The sequence below is a fragment of the Ciconia boyciana genome, chromosome 15 (assembly GCF_034638445.1).
Source record: "Ciconia boyciana chromosome 15, ASM3463844v1, whole genome shotgun sequence".
Taxonomy (NCBI): Eukaryota; Metazoa; Chordata; class Aves; order Ciconiiformes; family Ciconiidae; genus Ciconia; species Ciconia boyciana.
Window position 1 is genome coordinate 3,774,166 of NC_132948.1, and position 22,963 is coordinate 3,797,128.

Consider the following 22,963-nt stretch of genomic DNA (forward strand, 5'->3'; position numbering starts at 1 on the left):
AGCTTGTCTTGCGCCCATCGCCCACCTGATTTCAGCTGACAGCATGAACAAACAGAGGCACTCCACTTCTGACAAACACTTTCCCATTTGTACAAAAAGAACCTCTGTAGTTACTTAAAACATCAAGAAAAAAACTTTATTGAAATGTTGTTTACTTCAGCTGTCTGATCCAGTGAATTTGAACTAGTTAGTAGGGACGTTATCTTCAGGAAATAAACACTTAGATCATTCTGAAAATTGGCTCTCAAGAGCTTAAATGCAGGAGCTCAAAGGAGTGTTTCCTGGTTAAAGTACCATGCTAGGTAACTGTTCTCATCCCTGCCACAGAGCTTTTATGCTGTGATAAGGGTGCCCAAATCTGATTTTTCACAATAATTCATTTTTAGGGTGTCCGAGTTGAGATGTCTGGACGTGATTTGCAAAGCAGCTGAGCAGCCCCAGGCACATCTGAAGTCAAGGGCAGCAAAGCTCTGAACAGGTAAAATACAGGGCAATGTTAAGTACACTGGAAAATTTGATAGTAGCAGACTAAGTACATGATTATTAGAAATTTTTCATCACTCACTCACTCTCAGCCTTTACTAAAATACCTTCTCATCTGATAGCCTTTATCCAAAAATAACATTCATGAAGAACTCAGAAACTACAGTGACTACCATAGAAAAAAATCAACAAGTAATAATTCTTTCTCCAAAGTGGTATTTGACTACAGGCAGCCTGTAAGGCAAGGGTTAATAACTAATGAGGAAAAGCAAGACGTTGAATAGCTTCTCATTAACAGACTATCGCCCATTCCGTGCACTAATTTGAACAGAGCCCAATGGAAAAGCAACATCTGATTATTTGTAGAGAGAGCCAGAATGCAGACACAAATGAGGATTGAATTTTTGGTATTTCTTACATTTGTAGTATTTCATTCTGCAAGCTTAATATTGTTCTTTTAAGGTTATTACTGGTTTATTACACATATTTCAACTGTGTAAGTTTTCTTTAGCCAATAAGTAGAACTCCTCACGTGATGCCCCTTCAGCCATCCCGCAGGTGACCCTAGCACTCCACGTGGCACAAACTGCCCTGTGCTGTGAAAGAAACCCAACAGGATCCCCCAAAATCTAATGCCCAGGAGCTCAGATGAAGCATCTGACCCAGAGTGGGTGGCCCGCATAATGTTTCTGCCTGCAAGTCAACTATGCCACCCCTCCTCAGTTAATAAAAGCAGCCACAGCTGTGTGGAAAACTATTTCCCAAAACACAGTTCCTATATTTTTCTCAGTTCTGTTTAGCAACTGGAAACAGGAAGATCTAATGTCAGTCAAACTGTTTTACAGACATGAAGCTAACAATTAAAGAAATGCTTGGGAAAGGAAGTGAAGAGTGCCATACTTCCCGAATGTTCTGCTGCTCCATCTCGTGCCGCTTGATCATCGTTTTTCTCTTGAAGAAACGGCAGTTTTTGTCATAGTAGAGTCTCTGCTGGCTGAGAAGATGGGCCTCCTCTTCAGCCTGTGTGTGCTGCAGGTTCTCTTTATGTTTGGATATTCTTTCTTGCTTCTCTTTCTTCGGCGTGCTGTGGTCCTCATTCATTTCCTGCATGTATACAGGGTCAAAAACAAGACTTCCCTTAGGATCACAGCGACACAGGACTTAGAGGACCTTCAGTCACTGGCTACTCCTCTGCCATTCAAGTTTATGAAAGGACACCAAAATCCTGACTACACCACCAGGTAGCAGCAGAACCAGACTCGTCACCTCACCATGCCCGGCCCTACCGCCTCTGGAATTGTATTGTGACCCACCAAGAGGGGGACGAAAAAGTGGCCATTAAACACAAACATCTCGGAGGCTAAACAGTGCAGCAATGAAAAGACAGTAACACGCCACTGCAGGGGAGGCTCTGCCTGTCCAGGAAAGAAAATGGGTCAAACCCCTCGGCTCCCTTCCCAGCTCTGCACTTGTTTTGCAAAGGAGTCCAGCTTGGGCTTAAGTTTTATTTCAACAGGACTCATGCTCGATTCCCTCTCGAATCATACCTAACAGGGCTCCTTGCTATTCATTTTCTCACCTCTACATTCTTAACAGCAAATGATTTTGTGATGTGGTGGGGATGCTGTACTTAAGTAATGCAACTGGGGATAGATAAGCTGTATACTAAGTTACTTCTTTTTCTAATTCATGTAAGCGATCACAGGGCTTTTAGTCAAGTGATACCTAAATGGCTGCTCTGATTACTTACAGCTTTAGCAAAAAAAACAGATGAGGAAAAAGGGGAAGAAGAATTCTCTATAAAGTCCCATTTTCCCTCATCACCCTTGGTTTCAAAGATTCTGCTCTACAGCAAATTCTGAAGGCACCTATAGCACCCTTAGAGATTATTCTAGAAATGCTGCCAGATGCTCCCGGTTCCTGAGAGTTTACTTGCTGAGAATCTAAATTTGCTTCCAAGCATTACAGTATCCCTTAAACCCTTGGGCTGGCCCAGGTTTATCAAAATAAAAGTCTAGTTCATGTTCATTCCACACCCCTTCAGCCCTGAAAATGATGGTTTCTTGCCTCTTTAATCTTCTCCTTGCAAAGCTTGTATTGTTTCTTCTGACTTTCTAAAAAGGTCGCCAGGTCTTTCTTTTGCTGAGCCAAAATCTGTTGCTGGAATTTCTTTTCATCTGCTGCAGCGGCCTTTGCCTGCAAGGTACAGAGAGGGGGGAAAAAAAAAAAGAAGAAAAACCCAAAGGGTGAGGGAGCAGGTACTGAATCCAGCACAAATCAGTCTTCTTTTGTGCATTTTTTGGTCTGTCATTCTCCCATCACTGTACTAGACAAAGCCATGAGTATTTAGCTACACAAAAGCCGCTTGCACAAAAAACCCATAATGCCCACATACATTTAAGAGTTTCCTCATGCTTCTTATCGCTCCACCAAAACCACCCCAGAGGGTAACACCCCACTAGTTTACCATATGGATTAACACGTTGATTTTTAAACAGACTGAGTAACAGCAGCAAGCTTTGTCACTGTCTCAGCCAGGAGGCAGAAGCCCCCTCCACAGTCTCCACAGAGTTTGTCCCTCTCTTTTAGCTGCCTGTCAGTAGCTACAGTATTGGTCGATGCCAATGGAGCGCCCATCATCCAGAAGGTGATGGGTGCTTGTAGCTGTGGAGCTATTTCACAAAACTGGCCAGGAGAGCTCCAGACAATAACCATACAGTGCACTCAAGAATATGGGTTTTAAGCAGTACTTGCACAGCCCTCTCCTAGAGATCTGTTACGCACCTCTCCCTCTGATCTTCTTGTACAGCTAGGGAGCCTATAACTCTACTCACCTCTTTCTCCATCACAGCCACTTGCTTCTTGGCCAGCTTCTCCAGCTCAATGGACGAGTTGTTGGCATGCGTCTCCACCTCCTTCTGCAGCTTGAGGCGGTGCTCGTCCATCTCGGCCTTCAACTTGTTTTCCAGGGCGATCAGCTGCTTCTGGTGCTGGCGCCGCATCCGCTTATATCCTGACATCTGTTCCCGCAACTCGTTCTCCTGCTCATGCTCATGGATCTGTCTTGTAACCTGATGTCAGGAAAAGGGGAAGAAGTGCTACATGGCCTTCTTCACAGACAAGCTGTCTCCATATTGGCTGCTTACCTGTAAACCAGACCCTGCTTTGCTGTACTCTTAGAAATGAACTTTCAGGGAATGCTGTTCCAGGTTTCAGAGGGTGCTACTGTTTAATATCACAAACCAGGCCATAAGGTTTCTCTCTCTTGATTTCTACCCCCCCATCTTTAATGAAGATTTTTTGTGCATTTTCAGTAACAGAGCAGAAGAATGTCATGTTACAAATAAAAGAAACAGCAGGTTACTTCTGGACACAAAGGTGGCTGCTGGACAACCTTCTTCAGACACAGGACTCAAATTGTGAGGGTGACATGGACTTATAAGATGGCATCCATTTTAAGAAACCCCCCAACCCACCCATCCTCTCCTTCCTCCCCACGTCACCATGGTTCCAATTCAGTCCCTCAATACCTATTTTCTGCAATGAGTAGCTTCCTTCAAAATTTCTTCTTGAAATTCAAGAGGATGGCAGACTGAGCTCATTCCCTACTGGAACTGAAAGTTTTCTAACAAGGGAACACTGTTCTGGAACTGTGTGCTCTTAACAAGATCAATCAGATAGTCTAAGCAGATTTTAAACCCTGCTCAGCTGAAACAAACTCACAAGTTCTACATTCATTTCCATGCCTAAGTGCATCCATGTGAAAGGAGGAAAACACTCCAGTAAGGTGTGCCAAAAATTTTCAGAAGAAAATGCAAATGGTAATGCTTCCATTTCAATGGAAAAAAGTGTCCAAGACTGATGTTTTTATTTTTTATACAGTCCCAGGAACTTCACATACAAAGATCTGCTGGTATTTTATGATAGACCTGGGAGCCAAAAGCTGGAACTCTTAGGACATGTGTAGAGCTGCAGTCCCTGATTCTGTACAAGGGGACTTCTCCCTTTCACACTTAACAAGTATGAAGCAAAGAGCTCAGCCCTTTGAAGGTGATCATTGAAGCTTTACGAACCAACAGTCCTTCCTGCAGTCTGCAAGAGCCCAGCCTTCCTGATTAATTTCTCCGTAGCAGTCAAGGGAAAGAACTGGCACCTACTACAGTACTGCTGTCATTCGAAGGCTATTTTTCAGAGATCTTCAGAGTTTCTTCTTCAGAGAAAGATCTTCAGAGATCTTTCAGAGAAGTTCAGACGTAGGATGGGATGCACCTACAGACCTGAGAAGACTCAAGTTCAACAGAAGAAAAGCAGCTGCTTTACCAAGCAGCAAACCAAGTCCACTTGCTGGCAGCCCTGTGCTTCAGGACTAGTAGCTGATAGGAAGCAGTGATCAAGTAAGAGCTCCAAAATCAACAAGCACGTTTAACAGCACAACTGATGTGTCACCCAAGGCAGACAGCATACTGCCACCCGTCTCAGCTCAAATGACTACCAACACTTGGGAGGGGTGTGAAGAGGAGCTTAGGAAGAGCCTTGCACAGCCTTCACCTTGAAACGGATTAACAACAACTTACAGTAAATAGTTACCAACCAACATAATTATAGCCAGAGTCGCAGAATAGAAACAAGACATGAAAGGATGAAACTACTGAAGCGGACGGCCTCTGTTTTCCCCCCATCCCTTCCAAAGACAATCCCAGAGAGGAAACGAAACATCTAATTGCAAAGGCAACAAAGAACTAATCTGACTACAGTGCTGTGTCAGACTCCATTGCCAGGAAGTGCCAATGGTGGGTTCACCACATTAGTGAAGTCAACCATCAACTACGAGGTAAGTGATGATGCATAAATCACATCCTCCTTGTACAAGGAATTTTGGGATGTTATTTTGAAGTTGACTAGATTAAATATATACTTACACCTCAGCAATTGGTGTAACATAGCAGCCTTCAAATGCTTGAGACTAGGTAATGAAACAGACCCAAGCCAGATACCAGGAATACGAGAGATTGTAGAAATGGCTACAGAAACACAAACACAGTATTAGCCCTGTGTATTGCTATAGTTCAAAAAGCCTTTTTTTTTTTTTTTTAAAGTGTAACAATGACAGCTAATACTTTAATACTTTGCAGAAGTTGGTAAGCATTTGGAAGAACTTGCACATTTCAGTCAAGTTCAGCAAGAATAAGATCTTTGACAGAAGCTTCCAGGTAATGAAAGTTTCTCTGAGAAGTTATTCAAGTTAATTATAAGAGACAGATGTCAGGTAAGACAGGCAAAACCCCAACATTTCACATATGCCATTTACTACATTAAATGACATACGACTTGCAGAGAACAGACTTGGTCAGGGGCTTGCAGAAGCACAGAGATACAGTAACTACCACGTGGCAGTACGAGATCTTCCTGGATGTGCTATTTTTGAGGCTCGTCCTTTTTCTGAACAGTGGGGCGTTCTGCACAGCACACTTCGTTCCAAGAAGTTGGCAGAACAAAGCAAACAGCAAGAGCATAAGAAAAAAATGGATCTAAGAATCCACTAGCAACTTTGCCCGTGTCCCCTTTGGTCTAATCTCTAATGAGATTTAGAACGTGCACTTGTTTTATTTACAGCAAAAATCATTAAACTTTTATCCTTATTTTTTTTGCTGCTCGTGTGCACCCCATTTCCAGTTTTGCTCAGCTTGTCTCTACCAGGAGAAGAATTCCATCTTTGAAAGATTTCACATTAGGTCTGGGATATTTATCCCCAACAATAGGATGCAATTACTAATTGTAACACTAGCTGATAAAGACTTCCAGTCACAGCAGAAGATGAGACGTTAAAAAGTCAGAGGAAAACAAAAGCAGCATTTCATTCCTGAAGACAAGAGAGAAGGAGAATGGTAGACTTGGTGGACATTTTGTAGATTTAATGTCTGCATGCTCATGCTAAAGACCTAATTTATCACCATAATCTCCCATTGAGACCAACACTCTTCAGAACTCCGGCTTCAAAGACAAGGTCTCCAAATGGTGATCTCAGGGTATGGATGAAATTGGAAGAAATTAACATTAGTTACTGAATATGACCAGTTCAGCACCAGAGAAGTACTTCAGACTAAGCATGTCAACACATGAAAGAACGAAGGATTATGGTTTTAAAGATGAAGCCCCTGATGAATGAACAGCTTGAGCGACCATTTTAAAAAAAGAATTTAGGGAAGTTCCAGTAATCACCTTTCTGGTGTTCTTAGACAAAGGCACTTGGAACTTTACAAAGTATTTCACAAACATAATCCCATAGATTATGCTGGGAAAAAAAAGATGACAACTGAATTGCTCATTGCAAAATTTGTTCTCCACATAACCAGAAAATGTCAGGATGCTTTAAAGCAGAAAACTGCAGTTTCCTGAAGCTGTATTTGAAGCATGTAATAATCAATCAGGTCATCAGCAGAACCAAAAAACCTGTATAAAACAGAACAGCTTTTACTAAGGTATGAAATTTTCTCAGGTTTTTATCTCTCTGTATCTTTGGCACACACAGAACTCAAAAGAAAGATGCCTTTTCCAACCTACTCCCACAGGCAGTTCACTTGCCATAAAATCCAAGCTTTCTCTCTTTCACCCCTCCAAGATTTTTGCTTTACGTAAGGAAGTTGGGCTCACAACTTCTCCTCCAAACCAGCAGCTCTTTAGAGTTCCTTTTTCTACACTGTTTAACCAAGATACTGAACGCTCTCCTAAAGGACAGCTATTCTCACCTCTTGATAACCAAACGAAATACCGAGCTCCTCTTTGCTGGACAAGGCAGAGTATTAAGCAAGATACTGCCAGCAGCCTCTCGCAGCAAGCGAAGAACTTTGAGATGAGAAAACAAGTTCAGTATTTTTAGAGCAAAGATCTATAAAGGCAGCAACCAGATGAGGCCATTAGGAGAAACTCAACCATCTGGAACAAAATGTCATTGCTTCAGGAGAGGGTCCAGGAGAACAGCCATCATGTAAACGTACCTGGTTTTGGAGTCAGACTGCCCTACCAGGGGCAGTCATTTTAGTGGCCACATCCAGAGAAGCCTGCTCACACATACCTAGACATTTGGCTTTGCAGACCAAGGATGAGATCACATAATTCTTTTGCTGGCATTTGGATTTCAAAGAGAATGCCAAAGCCTTTGACAGAGTCCACACTACCTGATCTTTCTATGAAGTTTTAAATATTAGATCATTTCATTTGAAAACGGTAAAAGCAGCTATCGAGGAAAAGCACGAGGTGGTGGGGAGTTAAGGGGTCAAGCATGAAAGACATCCAGAAATGCAGATCTGTGCATCTCTGCACATATTTAAAAAACACCTTTCACTTGAAAATGTTGATAGGTGTAGTCTTATCAACATGCAGAATCTCTACTCTTCTTTTTAAGCACAGCTTCCTGAGCTTCAAGGCTTAGATTTCTAGTTGTAACTTTTAATTTATGGATCACTGATGGTCTGCAAAATAATATGGAGATGTAGTAGGTACCTGATCTCCATTTCAGATACTAACTTTCACTGCAACAGCAGAAATATGCAGTGCATTTTCCACCACTGTTCCAAGTGAGTGATGGTTACTGTCGCCACAAGAATGTCATTCAGAAAACAATAAAAAAGGCAGGGGGGAAGGGGGGAGGTTGGTCTACACAATGACCAAAGAGCAAGGTGATTGAGGAAAGAGTGACTATTAAAATTGTTGCTTGAATTATGACCAAAGGTAAGCTCCTTCAACTTTCTTAACCACATTTGCTCATTTTTTTTTTTTTTTTTTTTTTAACCTGAGTAATACCAAAGCATCACTGAAAGACTAGAAAGCTATAGTCACAACCTGCTTCTTTGTGGATAGCCCATTCACTATTTTATCTAGAAGCCTGTCCAGCTTCCTTCTTATTCACGTGATGCTTTTGCAGAGCAACAGGGCAGGGGAATCACACTTAAAATCACTGGACATCTGGAGTGTAGAGCCGTCTAATGTAGTTCTCCTGTCTGTAACCCTTACACTCGCTGAAACTACTTGAACTTGTTTTTGCAAAGAGATCCAACTTCCAAGTTGAGAGCACCCTTTTAGAAATGCCAGTCTTTCCTCCACCTGCAATACCCTGATCTAAAGGTGAATAACAAGGACTTGAGGGCCCAGGACCCCACCAGCAGGAACATGCACAGCGCCCTGCCCCCAGAGTCGGTGCTTTTCCTCTATAATGCTGCCCTCCTCTCATGTTGGGGGTTGGTGTTCAGCAAATCCCACAAGCAGAAGTTTTTACACCCAAATATCATCCCATATTATTGACTTGGGGGTCAGAACTCCTTTTTTCTGATTCTCTGCAATTACAGGCTACGTGATGCTCTCAACTGCGTAACCTTTCTGTGCCCAGGAAGCGGTACCCAGCTGCTGAGAAACCAACTGATGGTCAGCAGCAGCGATGTAGAGAACCATCAAAGCATGCTGGTTTGCTTAGTTTTTAACACTGTGGGATCTTGAGCACCCATTCATATAGGATTGATTTTTTCAAGATGCCATTGAAAGAGTAAATTAACACAGCGGGACGAATAAAGTCTGAATTTCTGGTTTCACACTGTAAGTTTCAGACATGTTTAGGTCATTCTCCCCGTATCAGCTACATGGCTGACCTTGCCCTCCCCACAGATATTTAAGCAGGAGACCAGAGGGCAGGCATGAGAGAAGTTCTCCCTTGGCCAGGAGAGCAGCAGCATTCAGCACCACTACCCACTGACATCATTCAGCCACCGAGCGGTGATCGAATGCACAGTGATAAAAAAAAGCATGCCGACAGCCACGCCGGCACTTCAAACCCAAGCACGTACGCTGGCATTCTTCATGGTCTGTGCAATAGGTTTCAACTTAGCATTTTTTCCTCTAGATTTCCATTTTGGAACATGAAGAGGTGGAAATGAAAGATTATTAAAGGGAAAGCCCATCACAAGATTAACTGAAATAAAATATTTCTGTTGTAAACACAGGGAAACTTCTCCCCTACTGCATAACCTCAGAACCTAAGGACACAGTAACACCTCCTGTAGTACCAAGGTGGTGCTTTGGGAACTTCCATCTATACTGGGAAGGGGATATGTGTGCATATGATGGGGACAACAAAGCCTTTGCGTGACACATACTACCATATGCTTTTCCAAAGGCCTGCTGGATAACATAGTGAGCTAACAGGTGGGGCTTCCCTCTCCCCCAAAAGATACTGTGCTGTGCATGTACTGCTCGCCCTAAGTGTGCACCCTAAGCCCTCCCAGCACGAGCCCAGACACACTCCGTATCAGAGCATGTTCCACAGAAAACAAAAAAAGAAAAGTTCTCCAAAAAGCCTACCATCTTCCCCACCCACTATTAATTTTGTCTTTATCATCATTTGATCACTGGAACAGAGAGATTTAGCAAATCCAAGTGACTAAGGAATTAAGGCAGACACAATCCCAGCCCCACAGGAGGCTGCCATGGGATTTAGGAGTGACCTTGGGACATTAGCTGTCTTCCCCAGAGCTTAGAGGTCTGGGAAGACCTCACAGTCCATACCTTCACATCAACATCTTTCATCAGCTCCCAAGGGGGCCTTGCCATGCAATGCCTTCAAGCCATCCAAGTAGCCCAGGCATGACATATTCAAGGAAGATAGGAGTTATGGACTCTACTGCTGAAGGCAGGACAGAAGGTGCAGCAGCCTTCCACAGGGAGTAAGAGAATATGAATATATTCCACACACATATCTATTTATCAATTAAACTGTATATATGTTTGGAGTATGATACTTAAGTCATTCATCGTTTCTTCCCTCCAGCCAACCTAACTGGATCCTACTTTTATATGCTCAGTGCAGGCAATAGCGTTGGCACTATACTGGGTGCATGCACACACTCATACACATAAAAGAGAAAAATTCACAAGGCAGAGGGTGTCCAGGAGACCAGAGATCCTGCCTGTGTCAGGTGTGCTGCATGAAGTCCTCTAATGCACACATTTCTAGGTCACTGTTCAAACTGGGGGGAGGAGGGAGGGAAGGGGGAGCAGGGGACACCAGCCTGGGGAGTGCTTAGGCTATGGCTACCCAGAAGTATGCCTGCAAAAGATGGAACTCAGATGCTTCCCCCAAATCTCAGCCCATGAGGCATCTGGCCAGAAGTCTGTATGCCACAGCATCATTTTAGATTTTAACAGCAGCAGCAGCAACCAGCACACAGAAAAATTTTGGCTACTGGCAATGCTGCTGCTTTTTCCCTCCACTCACAACCTTTAGCTGTGGTCACACACACACACACACACACACACAGAGTCTTGTGCATGCAGAAATCCAAAGTGATTTGGGAGATCAAGAAATGGTGGTATTGAAGGAAAAAACCCACCGTTCAGGCAGGGTAAAACAAGAAGGGGAGGGCTCGCTGGTGTAATTTCGGGGTTGGTCTAGGATGATGTCATAGCACTGAGCAAGTGCCATGGCCAAACAGTAGGTACTTCCTAACACTCCCCGTCCATCTGACCACTAATACCATCGAGCTGAAATATTTAAGATGACATTTATTTTAGCTTTAAAAGGCCATTTTTCACTCCTTTCCCTCAAAAAGGTTGCTACCAACTGCAGCCCGTGTGGATGCGAGGTGGGGGAGGCGGCACGACAACCAACTCTTCCGGCACACACCCCTTTCCCTACTACAAAGGCATCCACAGCAATCACATTTGCAATAGTACAAATCTTGATGGATTCATCCCATCCCCCTCCTCTTTGTAAGCCCACAGCCCGCTGTAAGCCCTCTCCGTTATCGCAACCCAGCAATCCTTCCTAGGAATCAAGCTGAAAAATGCAGTCACGGTACAGTTGCTTGAAATAAATGAATGAATGAAAAAACAGCCAGCAGCTCAGCCGGGAAGCAGCAATCTTATTGTTTCAAAACCCATCTGCACCTCCGTAGCATTTAAGCATATTGCACATGAACACATATACACACTTTATGCACATGCAAATAAACATATTAACAAAAGAGAGAGGTGGAAAACGGGTGGGGGGGGCAACCTGAGATTATATTAACTTCATCCAGGAAAGTGGCTTATTTCACATATACGGGAAATATACACAGAAATTAAATATATTCTACATTTTACATCTTACACAGAGCTAAAATATCTTTCAGTGCAATATCTAGTTGCTATGCCAACAACAACAAAAAATAATTAGGAGAGAAAAAAAAGATTCCTGACCCCTTTGCAGAGGGAGAGGGGGAGAGAGGAGGTGGGGTGGGGTGGGGTGGCTGCTTACCAAAGATGCTGATTTGATTGTGGCAAAGCGCTCTCGGTTCCGGTAGTGGAGGGCCTGATTCTGCACTGACTGGGTAGGCCGCACCTCAGGCCTGCGATCCCTGTGGCCCACCTCATCCCTTATAAATACATGATCCTGCAGAAATGGATAAAAACAAGGAGAAAGTCCGGCTGTGCTCTTCCTGCGGCGGCTGCCTCTCTCTCACCCCTCTGTCTGCACAAGCGCCGCTGTTTGAGAGGCATAGTTCAGCTCTCTGCTAGCCCCGGCAGCTCCCACGGTACAAAATGAATAAGCAACACATTGCAGGCTTGGGTTCGGCGTGTCAGCTGATCGCTAGCGGGATGCCTTCTGAATCCCTGGCTGGGTTTTTTTTTTTTTTTTTTTTTAAACCTCCAGTATTACATATGTGCAAAAAAAACAAAGACTCAAAAGCATAAAGCGATGCAGAGCAATCGGACTCCTCAGAAAGGTCAGGTTCAAGCACTGCAACCGAGCAATCCGAGCATTAAAAATGCTATTTCCATGTCTAGCAAAGAAGATGCTGTTCCCTTTTAACACAAGAGCAACATTTTGCCTCATTCCCTTTGCCGAGTGGTTTGTCCTCGATAGGGTTTCTTTGTCTCTTGTTTGCTATCTGCTGTGGAGGACAAGCATCCTGGCTAAAACCATGGCAGGCTGGAGAGGACCACGAAAGCCTCTGTGACCACTCAGGGATCCTGCTTTCCAGTCATGATCCTGCACAGTTCTAGCACTTTCTCTCCACAGCCCACAAAGGATTTTTTTTTTTTCCCCCCTTTTAAAGCAACAGCTCACAGGTTTTAGCACAAATGGTTCCCGGTGCAACCTCCCTCTTGCTCACTGGTAAGGCTTTGCAAGGAGCGGCTGTGCATCTGCGAAATGGCATGTGCAAATTTTGCAATGGAATAAAGCTCTCGTCAAGCGTATAGAGGAGAGACCCTCATCAGAAAGGCCGGCGAAAAACACCACCACAATCTTGCTAATTGAAATGGTGATTGCCAAAAGCCATCGCACCTGCGGGCTATGCCTTCAGGACGGAGCAGCCTTTGGACACCAGGCATGTCCAGCTGCCTCCCACCACAGCCTGCCCAGCGGCATGGGCTCCACCGGGCAGCAGTGATGGTAGCCAGCGTTGGCAGATGTGCCACACTGCCACCTACCACAGTTTCATGACTCCCATCCTCAAGTTCCAGCTCCTAAAAAACTCAAAGGAAAACTGAGATTCTTCCCGAATTAAATCAAGTTTCCAGCTGTCGGGGGTGCAAAATAAAGGCTGCAAGTGCCTATGCCAAAAGGCAAATGAAAGACGCCAACCCTTGCAGAGAACGGCTGTCTCTGTGCACCGGGTGTTTGCAGGTGAGCAGAAGCAGCTTTGCCACCCTGCCATGCCAGAGCAGACACCAGTAAGGTCAGAAAGCCCGATGGTGAGAAACCAGCCGATATGGAGTAGCATCTCCACCATGACACTGCTGTCGTACTGACGCTCCTTTCCCACTCTGCAGACACTTGTTTCCCTCTCTGCTGTCCTCAATTTCTAGCTGCTTCTAGTCTGGATCCATGCACATTCAGCTGCTTTCAATATGATTCTGCAAATGATTTCAAGCAAAGCCAAATAGGTACAGAAACACTGATACAAAGTGCTGAACGACACGTTGATTTAAAGTCCTTTAAACCCAATACCTTTTCTCATATCCTTCATTTTGAAGGTTTCCGCTCCAGGCTCATATTTCACCTGCCTTTGCACAAAGAGAGCACAACAGCCAAGACCATCACAGCACCAAGCCTGCACCGGCTCCTCCATACCCACCCGAGGGAGACAGAACAAGCTAAAACAGTTAAAAAGGACAGTCCTCCATAGAAGTAGTAGGACTACAGAGTACAGTAAAAAGTTGCAGTTTCATTTTATACTGGTCATCCTTATACTGGACTTTTTGTTGCACTGTCTTAACAGGGGAAGGCAGTGTTACAGAAGGGCAATTACTGGCAATTAGGTTGACCTTAGATTTTCAACTTGTGCATGTTCGTATGACAGGCAGGGCTCTCAGACTTGCACGCTTTTCTGAGAAAGGTATGTCTTAGGCTCTAAAATAGTCATACCAAAAAAATCTTGATTAAACATTTAAAGTTTAACAGCATCACTCAGTTTAATTGGACTCGTGACTTCACTGGAAGAATATAAATCCCAGGTTTTCTATAGCTTTGCAGCACTCTCGCCTATCAAGTAGGTGTTAAGAAGGACTCTGTGAAATACAATCGGGGATACCCCAGATAACCCAAAGCAGACGGGCTGGCTACTAACATCACCTTTGAGTTTAATATTTCTACTTGACGTGTTTTGGAGCCTTCCGGCACAACGGCCCTCTAGCCAGGCAAGGCGCAGTGCTAGAAGCAACGCTGAATTTGGCCTCTTGCTCTCCAACAAGCAGCTCTGTGGAGATAAACCTGGCTCTTTGGGGCTTGTGCAAACACAGCCTCATGTGAACGCACTGGTACGAAGCAAGCTGGAGCAAGGGGAAGGGAGTCAGCAACTGCAAAAGGGAACTCCTTTGTTAAAGACTGAAATTGGAGCACCTCATATACAAAACAAAGCTGAAAAAAGAAGTCCCGTGGTAAAGATCTATACAAGACTTACCCATCTGAACCACGGAGGACTGAAGAGAAACGGTAGTACACAGGAGCTACTATTCCTCTACTGTAGCTATGAAATTAAGGTGGAGACAGGACAAATATTATCCATGGTCATACACAAAGCCTGCAGCAGCACATGTGAATGTACAAGGTTCCTAAGGTCCGCTAGCAATACCCCAATCCCTGGACCATCTTCCCTCTCTCCATTACATTAGTATGCCAGGGTGAATGCGAAATATTAAAACCAGAGAAGCAGCAAATCACTGAAAAAAAGACGTTTAAAATAGGCATTCAGATTTTTCAGAATGCTCCGAAACACCACCTAAAATGACAAGTTGAAATTGTAATTACTTTTTATATGGGAAAATTAATCTGTGGGTTACTTTCTGTTATCTAAGAGGTGGATTCTTAGAGGGCAGAATGTCATCCTGGTCTTGTTTTATGGGACTTCTAGTTACTTCAGTGCACATAAGAAGCTCACAGAAGAATCTAATTGCTCTTCAGGAATGTGAATTAACTGCATTCTCCATTTCAAATGGAGCTGGGCAAGGAATGGGGAAATTCCTTTGCAACTGAGCGAGCAAAAGGACCAAGTTCAAGTGGACAAACCACTCAGTGGTTGTCCTTGGCACCCCTTAACCTGAGATCTGATGCCTCTGCATAAGGCAGGCAACCACTATTAAATCTCAAATAAGCCCATGCAACCTTAATAGGCAAAACATTTTTCAGAAAAGCTGTCATGCTACCAGAAATAAAATCATGTGACATGAAGAGTTACCAAATCTAGCAAGTTACGCTACCACAGACACTGCTAGTAAATGGAGACCTGTAAGATAAATAAACCTAAGAGTAGCCGTATCTCCACCAACCTTCCTCAGACAGTGTGACTGATGGCTACTACAACAGACATCTACCTACAAACCCAGAAAATAGATTTCTGCTCTTTTTATTTTATTTTCTTCTCCCAAAAGCTTGCTAAGAGACACTGCAATCATATCTCCTTTCGGATGTTGGCACAGATCAGGAAATTTTGTTTCAAACTTTTAGCTCCAGATTTGTGGGAAAATAAGATGCAAAACTGTCACGTCAGCTCAAGTCACTTAGTAAGTAAAATCTGATCGAAAGCACCCCAGAAACTCATCAAGATTGGGTCAGGGTATCTCTCAGCCCTGAATCTGCAGTTCAAATATTGGTTTGTTTTTAAAGTAATGTATCTTCTGTGTATATTTCACTTTCCATCTCTTTTCTGTGTTTATTGCAATATTTGCCTTATGAATACAACTCCAGGCATGCTCAGATTGCAACTCACATTAAACCATTAAAATCCTTCTATTTAGGGTCAACAATCTAGAATCTGCAACTTCCTACTACAGAAATCATTTGTTCTTCTGACTGTATGATCTGCTACATAAACAGTGTTCAGGCTGATCACAACAAATGGGGGTATTTGGCTGGGTGTTGGCTTTGAAATTGCTGATCATATTTGCCAGGACAAACACTCTCAAACATTTCTACAATGTTACCTGATCAGAGGGCTGGTGGAGCTGCCAGTTACTCAAGAGATGCTAAAGAGCAAGTCTCTCAAAAACAATGAAAAAACCCAAAAGGCAGGACTCCTACATATATTATGGATTAATAAGTAACCTAAAAAAAAAATTTTCTTATGGAAGTTAATCTCTGGATAAACAGAAATACAGAGCAGCAGTCAGAACATTTGTTCAGACCCAAATCGATTCAAGCAGGTTCCAGCTGGATATCTACATGGCCACACTGCTGGATTGTCTGAGCATCTTACACCGCTCATGGGTTTCTGCTCAAACCGACAAGTCTTGCCCAGGGTCACCCTACAGAGTAAGAACCTGAATTTTGCTCTCTAGAGTGCCATGCCAGTTCTGCCACACACTGTCTTTTCATCCTCCTCACTGAGAAAAGGGCTACCATCCCCTGCCCCCAACACCAGCACATTTCAGGAATATCTGCTTAACACTGTTGCCACGCATTTTTAAGAGCAACACTAACAGCATGTTGCTAACAGTATCTTCATTTTATGTTCAAGATATTCTGACTAGACTCCTTCCTGATAACACTTAATAATTACACCGATCAGATCATTTTTTGTTTTGTTTTCAGAGAAAGATGTAGCATGTTCCAAGGAATGCTAGGGAAAAAAAACCCACACGAACACATTGCTGCAACAAAACTTCCTAGGTGAAGAAAATACCTGCTCAGAAGGCAATTGGAACAAGCTATAGAAGCAAACAGAAAACAACTCCATAAGTAGACAGGAGTTGATTTTTTTCCTACCAAAAAAAAAAAAAATCAATAAGAATTTTGCCTCAGATTTTAATCACAACAAAACCAAGCAGACAGATCTATAAATTGCATTTGATATTCCCATTTTTTCAGTATATAACATTGTCATATGGCTGAAGCAACCCTTGCACTGACAAAGCATCAAACACAAGAATTACCAAAATGCAAACAGAGAAAGAAGTCCCATCGTCTTCAGCAGCTGATTTAGAAACACACACACACCCCAACTGCAGACTCTGATCACGCTGGACTAGCCTAAAGCTGGAACATCCAAACTTTCGCTTCAAAAGGAACATTCACTTGCACACTGCATTTTTTGTTATGCACACCAAATAAAAACCTTCACAAACACTGTTTACACAAGAGGGTTCACTAACTGGAAAGGACTGCCAGTCTCCTAGACAAATAGGAAAGGCAATTTCTGAGCCATAGTAAGGACTTTAATGGAATTGCAGCAAATCCCTTCCTTCTAAGAATTTAAAGAGCAAGGAAAACAACATCGTTCATTTTAATACACAAGGCATCGTTCATTTTAATACATTGCACTAAATGCCTCGATAATCTACAGAGAGGTTTAAGCACCAAGAGCCTGTCAAGAAAAGGCTTCATGTCACCAACCTGCTTGACATGATTCCAGGAGGTATGCAAGGGGTCATCCCTGCCAGCACATGCAAGCCAAAACTCAGTAAGTCATTACTTAAATATCCTTTACATCTCATAAAAACAACATATTTTCCAAGTATGAATCATAAATCTTGATATGTAAGAAAACACCCTCAGCTTTGCCTCAACTGTAACTCACGTAGAACCGCCATGCCAGAGCACTCTCCATCCACAGAATTCAGCATGAATGCTGTCTATTAATCATGGCAGTGATAGGCGACGTGTACAGGTTAATTTAATGGATTTGGAAAGTCACTCAAGGTGCAACAGTTATTACAGAAGTATGTTTTTATTACAGACATTGGGCAAGAATTTGTGATGATCAACTATGAACATCCTCTTTTCATCCCTTTGTTATAAACTAGATTTTAATCAGAAGATTTCCCTGATATTTTTATTGCCCAAGTTTCATCTTCGTAAGTACTGATAATTTTAAGGTTGAAGTAAGTAACAGCAACAACTGTATTGCAGTTGAACAAAACAATACTGTACTGGCTTTTTGTTTAGATTAAAAGAGAACAACTTTTTTTACTATTATAAAGTCTTATGGAAATAAAATAATACTATGTGGGAGCATTCTAAATCCTACCACTTGGCATATTCACTTAGGACAACAAAACAGTATTTCTGGGAAGCTGCCTGTACACACACTGACACATACCAGCAGCTGAACAAAGCAGATGACAAACTACCTACAATGCATCAACTGATGCCTATATTCTTAGGGAGCCAAAATCTTCACCCTCATTTTAAGATGAATTAACTGATACCCATCTACTTTTAAAATCTGGGTCACGTGTCTTTGAAGCACAGTGTGTTTGGAGTTTAATTCCCTGACCCATTTTGTCTTTTTTTTTTTTTTTGTGCTCTCAGATACAATTGGGTTTGCTTTAGAGCTGTCATTTACTCTTCAAGTTCTCAACCTGTGCAGCTGAACAACTGAATTAGCTCCCCAACAGGAGATGGACACAAGAATGTGTATCCATAGGTAGGATGATCCTTGGATGGAGAAGCACAGTTATGTTAACTGTCTTCAAAAGAGAGACGTTAGAAAATCAGAACTCTTACAGTGATCATATTGTGACTTACGTGGGGGAGGTCACCAATCTGAAACCTGCAAAGGGGCAAGGAAAAGTTCCTAGCAGGACAGCTCATCCAAGCTGGACATCTGAATTTCCTGTAAAGAATTTGCTGGTGATTAAAGCATCCTCCTGAGGAAGCAGTCTTTGACCCTAAGGATGGACTGAGATGCCAGGAAGGAAGGATGCAGGCTTCCTGCCTGAATAGCAGGCATGATTGCAATTTTTTTCCTCCCAGGAGATTAGGACACAGCTATAAACTAAGTTATATTAAAAGCTACACATTCAATTAGGGCTTTTTATTACTATTATTTTCTTCCTGCCCAGTGATTTCTTTCTTCCATTCTACTAGTTTTACTCTGCTGACAGGTGGCAGTCACCTAAGCACAAGTTTAGAAACATGGAGCTCTACTGCTGCCCCAAAGCTTTTGTATTGTGGAAGGAGCGAGGCTGCACCTGCTTTTCATGGAGGATTTATTACGAATACTGTTCTCTGTCAGGCAAAACCCAAGCATCTTGGCTATCATGAACTAGTATAGCCAGTGAAAGTTAACTAGATCAGAAGCAGGTCATTTCACTTAACTCTATGGCCACAAAACATGTTTGGAAGTTACAGCCAGCTAGCAGCTGTTAAAAAAGAAAAAAATATTGTTTACGAATGCTTTTACTGCATCGGCCTGCTTCTTACACATTGCCTCTGTCTCAGCGTAGTTGGTCACAGTACAGATGCTAGGAGATGGGGATGCTCAAAGTGTCTCCCAGCCTAGCACTACACAGGTGATGGAGCAAGAGCCTGAGGTCTGCTCCTGAATTGCACCAAGTAAATGCCACTCCAGAATGGCTCTTCACACCAAGCAGTGGTTTGAAACACTGAAGGCTGGGAACTATATTTCACACATAACCACAGACTTTTTCATCCTACATTTTATGATTGCACATGACATTCTAGGGCTGTGGTCCAAAGAAATCAAAAGGCCTCTGACACTTAGAGCTTTGAGCCTTAGAAAGTATCAACAGTCTAGGCAATTTTGCTATCCTGGTCACTTCACACAGTCTGGTACATCCGGAGGTTGTTAATCAACACATTTGTGGAATACCATAGTTTTACACAACACTTTGATTTGAGCCACGTCAAAACAATCTCCTATGTGACCCTATGCCCACATAAAGGAGACAGCTGGCTAATTATGTTCATCAGTATTTTCTTTTTAGCCTTTAAAGGCTGATTAAATGCAAAACAAAAGCTTAATTTAAACTTGAACCCCAGGTTCTTTCCATTTTGTTTGATATTAGGCTCCAGAGTGCTACGAACCTCAGTACTCCCTACTTCTCACCTGCCAGAACAAAACCAATTTGTGTGGATCAGCTTCACCTCAGTTTACGGAAACACAGTTAAAGCAAGCACAAATTGAAGTATTTTCAGAATAAGGAACTTTACCTTGAAAATAGACCGGGATATATGTGCATAAAAAACCCCTGCAATGTCCTGTTCCAATTTTAGTCTTTTCACATGTATTAATATATACATAATATACACATGAAGCCATTTTCAATTTAAAATTACATTCCCCAAAGTAACAGAGAATAAAAAAATCATGTACTAAATTAAAACAATATATTTGCAGACTGGAATATGTCCTGCTACACATAATCTAAATTTACCTTATGTGTACATACCAATTGAGAAGGTATCTACTCCACTGCAAGAATCAGTAATCACACCCAATTTTTAATTATTTTGTAAAGACCACCAGTGCAGATCTGGGTTTTGTGCTTCCAAAATTATCCTAAAACACCTGTGTTAAGTGATCTATGGGTGATTTCTTTTACAATACTTCAGTTACAAGAGTACAAGAGACCTTGTTTTTCCAAACCAGGTAACAAAAGCTTCCATGTTTATGAATTCCACTCAACTGAATGTCTTAATCTCAAGAAAACAACAGCTACCCAGAAGTCTAAGATGACTGAATTCATAGCCTCAGAAATCTTCCTGTATTTGTATTTTAGAAGTGTCATACAATCACTATTAAAATGAAATATTGCTTTTAAAACAAGCAGGAACTCTACTTCTTTCACAAATGCAATATATGTGTGATGGGAGTGGCTCACATTTTGTTTTCATCACCTGTAATGACACTGATCAGTCAATAATATTATAACGTATGACTATTGTGTAAATCAATTCCTCAAACTTCTATTTTAATGCATACGTAAATATGACTACTTGACAATGTGAAATCAAAATTAATACACATTTCTGAAGCCTACACTAAAATGAGAAAAAGCTCCAACTATAACCACCCAGAACATACAATCAGTTGCACTGCTCTTTGTTCAGGATGGCTCCTCAGGCTGGCATTTTGTACCTAACGCTGTTTTTTGAGAAGGGTCTCTCTCAAAAGGTGCTACTGCAAATGTATTTGAGAAAGACGTAAACCCCTGAAACCTATGCAACTTATCTGTCCGTACTTCAAATATGCAAGGCAATCTTGTTGAAGACAAAATTTCTTGAGAGCTCCCTTTTATAAGCGCTTCAATATTCAATTACACAAACACTGTATTTCAGGAGGGAAAATTGCTCACAAATATTTAGTTAGTTAGAACCAGGCTTTGCTGTAACCCTACAAATGAGAAATTCATACTTTTCATGCTGCTGTAATGTTTTAGGTCCTCTGGCAAAAAGCATACACACACTTTGAAGCTCTTTGCAAATGCAATCACACAACCAACCTATATTTTACTGCCCACTAGCAAATGACACTGCTAAGGCCAAGCCAAAACTATTTTAGTCAAACAATCTTAGATTAGATACTGGCTTACAGCTAGACAACTTTAGCTTGATATCTAGCACTAAGAAAACAAAAGGCAACAGATCACAACATGCAGCAAAAGAGCAGAAAAGCATTGAGTGGAACTTGACTCAAAACATACCTCGTGGGAAGGGTCCAAAGTTCTGCACACTTCCACTTCTCATGAGGGAAATCCGAGTGCAAGCAGATTTTAATCATACACTGTGACTGGTAAATGGTTATCTTAGCTGCTATGACCACTTGTCACAATACTACATAATACAGCACAATCATTCACAAGGAAACAAGGACCGATGTTACAAGCAGAGATGAGGAAGTGCACATGCGGGGCTGGGTGAAGAGGCATGCAGTAAGTCTGCGTGAACCCTGCCTAGACACTGACAGCACTACCTTTCATCAGCGGCCTCTTTTTCTTTTCAGAGGTTATTTAAATGCAGTTTAGCTTTTAAAGAAAAAAAACACAGAACTTGATTCTGGCAAGCTCGGCACCAGCTCCTGCTCTCAGCAGATGGCTCAGCACAAGACCACAGCACACTGATCGTTGGGCCCTACACGGGTGAGCCAACGTGAGCAATAGCAGGGACTGCAGGAAGCTATGAGAGCACCAGAGAACATACCTTCTTATGAACAACGGAGGAAGTGGAATTAATTGTGCTCTCGTCACTATGCATCATGACCAGTTCAGGGCTGCTCTCATCCAGGACCTCCTGCATGCTGCTCACACTGCTGCTCTGACTGCCTGTGCTCACAGACATACTTGGGATGGAATGGTTGCTGCCCAGACTGTCCATCTTCCTACTCAGGTTTGATCCATGCTCACTGTCCTATAAAACAAGGGGCATCAGTTACAAATACTGCAGGAGATCACCTGCCCAGTATGCGCCTGCAGTGCCCAAAGTTTGTTTTAAAGGTGACTCCGCAGAGTTAAAGGTTCTTTGCTCATTATTTTGGCAACTATGTTTCTCAAGGCTGCTTGGGTTATGAAATACCCCATCTGGGGCAGTTAGCTTTTGCCCTTTCCTCTGCAAACTTACTATATCAGGCTTCAAGCCAGTTTTTTCCACATACCAGTAAGTTTGGGCATGGCTCTTGGCTTGAATAGGAGACATCCAGGAATAATGGATGGCTGGTGGAAGGAGTCTCATAATTAAAAGGAGCAATCTAAGTTTGTATTAAAACAATGTTCCAAGTCAGGGTATGCTACAATGCATTCTGTGAATCAGAAAAGATGTAAGACAATGAACCCATTTGTTTATGATTTGATAACTATCACATGGTGCTTGACAGGTGTAGAGGTTTTAACCTCCATGTCCCAAGCAGTCAGCAATTACATTTTGTCAAGCTTAAAACCCCTTTAACCTTGTGTTTTCGGCCAAGATAAATTCTTCATTCATGTTTAAGCAGCCGACTCGGAAGAGCCTGTGTTATTAGTGATTGAAACTGTTGTGATCTACTTAGACATACGTAAATAAATATTCCTTGTATAGGACATATTTTTGATTCTACGGACACATATCAGAAGTTAGCATCCTTTTTTCTTGTTGCATACGTATACCACCTCAGTAATCCCAGAATATGCGCTTAATCTGGACTGACTGAGAGAATTTATGGAGTCCTTTGTAACTAACTAGTGGCACTGAAGAGGCTTGCAAGGAATTCACAGTGGGGACTGAGAACTCCGAACA

General features: G+C 42.4%; 1 protein-coding gene across 6 annotated transcripts in view; it reads right to left on the reverse strand.

The window, feature by feature from the left end:
• Positions 1-22,963, reverse strand: part of TAOK3 (TAO kinase 3) — a 97,887-nt gene that overhangs the window by 5,026 nt on the left and 69,898 nt on the right. For 5 of the 6 annotated variants that reach the window (XM_072879840.1, XM_072879837.1, XM_072879838.1 and 2 more), the window contains 5 exons: positions 21,896-22,102; positions 11,768-11,902; positions 3,318-3,554; positions 2,551-2,679; positions 1,384-1,587 (listed from right to left, as the gene is read on the reverse strand). In XM_072879840.1, the coding sequence (XP_072735941.1) occupies positions 1,384-1,587; positions 2,551-2,679; positions 3,318-3,554; positions 11,768-11,902; positions 21,896-22,102 (912 nt within the window). The remainder of the gene's footprint in view (positions 1-1,383; positions 1,588-2,550; positions 2,680-3,317; positions 3,555-11,767; positions 11,903-21,895; positions 22,103-22,963) is intronic. The other variant, XM_072879841.1, reaches the window with a different exon arrangement.